Source organism: Astatotilapia calliptera, chromosome 16, assembly GCF_900246225.1.
Source record: "Astatotilapia calliptera chromosome 16, fAstCal1.2, whole genome shotgun sequence".
Lineage (NCBI taxonomy): Eukaryota > Metazoa > Chordata > Actinopteri > Cichliformes > Cichlidae > Astatotilapia > Astatotilapia calliptera.
In genome coordinates, this window is record NC_039317.1 from 25,647,803 (window position 1) to 25,653,182 (window position 5,380).

A 5,380-nucleotide genomic window follows, 5' to 3' on the forward strand; every position below is an offset into this window, starting at 1 on the left:
ACAGATTCATTTTTCAAAAATATTAATGATTTAAGCAAGGAAAGGGCTACATGTCAGCATACAACTCTTTATTTCTATTAATGTCTTACTTCATTCCTACCTGATTGACATGTTTAGGAATTATGAGTGATTGGCTCACTGTAGTTGTAAAAGTTGCTACCAATCAAATTATGATATGTTAAAGTTAAAACAAAACACAACTGTTTAGTGTCATTTTTGTTGTAATTGATGTCTGGTTTGTTCTGTTCCCTAGTGATGGGTAGGGATGGGTACCAGTATCGCACCGGTTCTGACCCTTGAAATAGTAATAACACAGTATCCTCAGCAAAGATGAATTAAACAAGTTTTATTTTAATGGAAGTTTACTTCAAGTCTTCAGATTTTTACTGTCTTTTATTTGATTACTTTAAAGTATATGATTACATTAGAGTAATTAAATAAAGACAGTTTTGATGGAGCTCCTGACCCAGCCCAAGCTCTCTATGAAGACGAGGAAAAACTCCCCTGGGGGGGCCAGATTGACGGGAAGAAACCTCGGGAAAGCCCATTCAAAGAGAGATCCCCTTTCCTGGGATGGCTGGGGGGGTTACAGGAATTCCAAAACACTGAAATTTAAAGTGGGCCAATTAAAAAAATTATTTCCTGAAAAAAAGCAAGGTAATTCATACATCACACATAAATGATAACGTCTGAATTGTGTGTGTTTGTGTGTGTGTGTGATATGCTTATCTCAGCCACGTGTGATGCTGTAGCTCCTCCAGCGTCGGCCGCGTCTCCGGGACTTTGGTTAAACACGCGTCCAAGAAATCCCGGCAGTCTGGAAAGAAAGGAAAGAGAAAAAACATGAAGATGATAGTTCCAGTGGTCCAAGCCATCAGTCAGTCTTGAAGTGTGACGTTTTCTTACTTTTGGACAGATGTCTTTTGAATTTCAGGCGCTTTTTGAGGAAGCTCGTGGTGTTAAAGTCTCCCGCATGAAGCGCTTCGTACAGAACCACTCCCATTTGCCATACCGTGGTGGGTCCACACCTGTAGCAACTGCGCCCGTACCACTCGGGAGGGGAGTAAATTTCTGTACCTAATAAACAGACACAATTGCAATTTCTTCTAAAACAAAAGGCGAAAATTGTGACATCTGTGAAGAGCAAGAGCAGAATATGTTACCATAGAAGACGCGGTACTGCGACTGCTCCTTAACAAAGCAGCTCAGTCCAAAGTCGATGATACGAACACGCGGTACATCTGAGCCGGTCTCAATTAGAATGTTCTCACTCTTGATGTCCCGGTGAAAGATGTGTTTATCCTCCAGGTGCTTCGCAGCATCAACCAGCTGCTTCAGAATGACCTGGAAATAGAGCAGGGCGATATGACCAAAAATATTTATCAAGATATACATTTGAAAAGTTGCGATAACGATATAACTGACGATATAATTGACACTAGACAAAATACTTTACAACTCCACAACTATTAGTGCAAAAAACCCCATCAATGTATTTTCACTTAAACAAGCAGCTGTTTTTTTATGTCCATTAAAGTTATATAAAAATGTAACAGTGCAAATTCCTTGCTGACAGTTTAACCAAAAGGCATTTCCAGTGGAAATTGGCCGACATATCCTCAGCATAACCATGTATAATATCCACAAAACTTAAAAAGAGGTTATACACACACAATACGGTAATATAATGTTGAGGTGCAGTACGTATCACTCCGCGAGGCGCCTGCCTACGATAGCCGTAATGCTCCGACAATCCATCGAGCGGTGCTGCTTTGTAGCTTAGCAAAGTCGCCGTGTACATAAAATCGTTTTGAGGTCAGTAAACACAACCAGAATTCATACATAAGTCACACGGGATTATAAGGGGCACTGTCGAGTTTCAGAAAAATCAAAGGATTGATTTTAAGTGTGCCGTATTTTCCAAACAACACGGTAATAACGACGCCCCGCTAGCATTCGCTCCCAAAAATTGTGCTTTGTTGTGTATCTGACGGACGAAAGCTAAACCAGTTCCACACCACTAAAGTTGCAGCATTTTTACAAACCAGTTCTGGTTCATCCGTTTCATTCAACGATCCACTTTCGCTCTTCTCCTTGTGCGTCATCGTTTTGAGGTCAGTAAACACAACCAGAATTCATGCGGCGTCACCGCCATGTGCGTATGTAAACAAAGGCACTGCGCATGCGCGTTTTACCCATATTCTATCGCGATATTTCATTTTCCTATCGTTGCCCAAAATTACCCCGGTATTACCGTGAATGGTATGATATAGCCCAGCCCTACCTGGAAACGATGAAAAAGACAATAATCAATCAATGGGTTAATGTTTCTCTAACACTCTGTGCTTTGATTGAATGATGTACAGTCTAAGACTCTTCTAAAGCAAGTCAACTTGCCTTGGCCTTGTCCTCTGGCAAAAATCCTCCATTTTCTTCTATATATTTATCCAGGTCCACAGCGGGGACAGGTCTCTCCATCACCAGGATCAGCTCTCTGCCAAAGTCAAACCACTCCAACAGAGACACTGGGGCTGATGTTTCCACTGATCCATCTGCTTCAGCTGCAAGCTTCAGCATGATGGCAACTTCCACTGACACATTCTTCCCGTTATCATCCTGAAATATTTCAACAAAGTGGATGATGAGGCACAGACGTTCCACAGGTGAACGCTGCATGCAATCCACTAATGTAAAAGCAATTCAAGTCTTGCATATTTACCTTCACTTTGCAGTACACGTTCCCCTTTGGGATGTGTTTGATGGCCACCTAAAAGACACAGGGCATTGATGAGCATTTCCTCAGTATGACATAATTAAAGGTGTAAAACAGCTTACGATATTATCCCTTATCTGCGTTACTGCCTGTCTTACTACCACCATCTGAACACTTACTGGTAAATGATCCTTTATGCGGTAGCCAGCAAACACTGCTCCACACCCTCCTTCTCCAAGCCGGTGCTCCTCCACGTATCTCGCTTGGAAGTCACCTAAACAGACAAACACAAATTGGGTTTTACTACAGCTGTCACACAAATTACTCTCTGCTGTACCCTAAATGTTCATTTTGCTCTTCACCTGAATATAAAAGCCAAGCTGCTTGCTACTTACGTTTCTGTTCAGCCACTGACTTTTTGGCAACAGTTTTGGTTTTGTCCTGGTCCACTTTCTTTTTCTTAGGTGGGTCCCTGGTGTCTCCCGCAGCTTTCCTTTTGCCAGCCTTTTTGTTTTTACTGCAGCTCTCTGAAATCTCTATGCTGCAGTCTGCAGATGTGGAAAACACCAAAAGCACGTCAGCTTATTAGATAATAGACACAAATATCTCCCAAACACTAATATCTTCAAACTAGCAACCAGATGTACACTTAATCTACCCCTCACTCAACTAATTAGCCTACCTTTACCAGTGTCCAACCAGGAAGATGCCTGCCCCTTGTCACCGCTCACATGGTCAAGAAGTTTACGCTTCTTTGCTGTGTTGGCTGTCCCCGCTTCATCTTGTTGGACCTTTCGCTTGACTCCCCTGACCACATGAGCATCTGAGCTGGTGGAAGGACCAGCCTGCTCAGTGACCCTCCTTCTTTTTATGGGGGTCGTTTTTTCAGGACTGGCCTTTCTTTTAGCCATCCTGCTCTTACAATCTATAAACAACAACAACACATTAGTGAAAAAGAGCGCTCGACATCAGGACTAGAAGGATTTTGATGTCACTGAATTTTTAATTAGTATTGCTTACAATATAATAACAAGTTTATCCTTTTGATAAAAAACACACCAACACGAGTCCATCTACTAAGTCTAGATACTGATGACACTTGTTGCTCTGTTTTCACTGCTCAGTCCAAGAATAAACTTGTCACATTATTTTACCAAAAGACAAAGTGCCCCAGTAACCTTTCTTTGATTAGACATGTTGCACTTAGGTTAGTTTCAATCAAAACCAGGATTTAAATCCTCTAAAAATGAATCGTTTTATACACAGAGCCTCAACATTGTTAGAAATGTCGATTCTGTTATTTGGGGGATTTTTTTTTTTTTACTTACTTTGATCTCCTGGATCTTTCTTATCTGCCTCAGTCGTAACTTTTCTTGTTTCCTTTTTCATCTGAATTTTTTGAGAACTTTTAAAATAGAAAATGTCACCTTAATGAGTGAATAGTCCTTCAAATGTCTGGATGCTTGACTTTTCTAACTAAGCTGTATAAGTCAGTTCTGTAAGTGAGCTTTAAAAGTAAACTCCGGAGACTATGGCAACACAACATTAGAACCTTGCCTTTTAGTGACATCACTAAAAGGCAGTGTCCCAAGTAGTTTAAAGAAAAACACTCTGGCAGACAAAGCCATAATATTTCATATAATTCAGTAATTTCACATTAAACTTTCTTTCATTATCCTTTCATTATTTGTTTAACCCTTTAAGACCTACCATAGAACCAAGTTCGCCAGAGCTTACTTTATATTTTTACATGCTGTAGTGCCATTTTTGGGAGCATTTCAAGTTGCTATACATCAATACAACTGTTATCAATCAATCAATCAATCAATCAATCAATCAATCTTTATTTATAAAGCACTTTTCATACAAAAAAAAAATGTAGCACAAAGTGCTTTACATAGTTAAAAGCAGCCCACCCCACCCTCTAACTCACTCCCCGCACTCTCATTAACATATATGATGTGAATACACACATATCTTCCCCCCCCCACACACACACACACACACACACGCGCACGCACACACACACACACACGCGCACACTTAAAGAGTAAAAATTGGGCTGGGCTCGCATGAGCCAAGTGAGGAAACATTATAACAGGGAGCCGTCTGCACCGGGAGCCGGTCACAGACCGCAGCCTCCTGTCATGGTCCTGGGTCGTGTGACCCAGCCCAGTCAACACACATATGTGGGGCCCAAATAGGGAGCAGCAGGGCTAATATTTGGGGCCCACTTGGGAAACCCAACTGGGGTCCAGCTAATTTTGTCCTCAGTTTCCATGGTGGCCCCAAATATGTTTTCCTAGATGGGTTTATGCTGGGTCCCAGATAAGCCCCAAATCAGGCCCAGTCAAAAAAAATATGTGGGGCCCAGATGGGTAGAAGCAGATCTGATATTTGGGGCCACCTAGGACCCAGCTAATTTTGTCCTCAGTTTCCATGGTGGCCCCAAATGTGTTTGCCCAGATGGATTATTGATGGGACCCGGATGGGCCCCAAATCAGGCCCAGCCAACAAATGAGTATGGGGCCCAGATGGGTAGAAGCGGGTCTGATGGTTGGGGCCCACTTGGGTTACCCACCTGGCACCCAGCTACTTTTGTCCTCAGTTTCCATGATGGCCCCAAATGTGTTTTCCCAGATGGGTTAATGATGGGTCCCAAATCAG

General features: G+C 42.1%; 1 protein-coding gene across 1 annotated transcript; it reads right to left on the reverse strand.

Moving 5' to 3' along the window:
- Positions 1-326: 326 nt before the first annotated feature.
- LOC113008334 (serine/threonine-protein kinase pim-1-like) lies at positions 327-4,403 on the reverse strand. The gene is made up of 9 exons (XM_026145689.1): positions 4,042-4,403; positions 3,396-3,638; positions 3,109-3,261; positions 2,893-2,987; positions 2,720-2,767; positions 2,398-2,616; positions 1,164-1,344; positions 907-1,077; positions 327-817 (listed from the first exon to the last, which is right to left on the reverse strand). Exons 1-9 carry the CDS (start codon positions 4,100-4,102, stop codon positions 726-728), a joined length of 1,263 nt encoding a protein of 420 aa, XP_026001474.1. The 5' UTR covers positions 4,103-4,403; the 3' UTR covers positions 327-725.
- Between the last annotated feature and the right edge of the window lie 977 nt (positions 4,404-5,380).

Bases quoted from the DNA above. Each gene is read 5' to 3' on its own strand.
- LOC113008334 (XM_026145689.1), bottom strand. From the start codon at position 4,102: ATGAAAAAGGAAACAAGAAAAGTTACGACTGAGGCAGATAAGAAAGAT. The intron at 2,617-2,719 runs GTAAATATGCAA...GAAATATTTCAG, and splicing joins ACGTGTACTGCAAAGTGAAG to GATGATAACGGGAAGAATGT. The intron at 1,078-1,163 runs GTAACATATTCT...TCTGTTTATTAG, and splicing joins GCAGTACCGCGTCTTCTATG to GTACAGAAATTTACTCCCCT.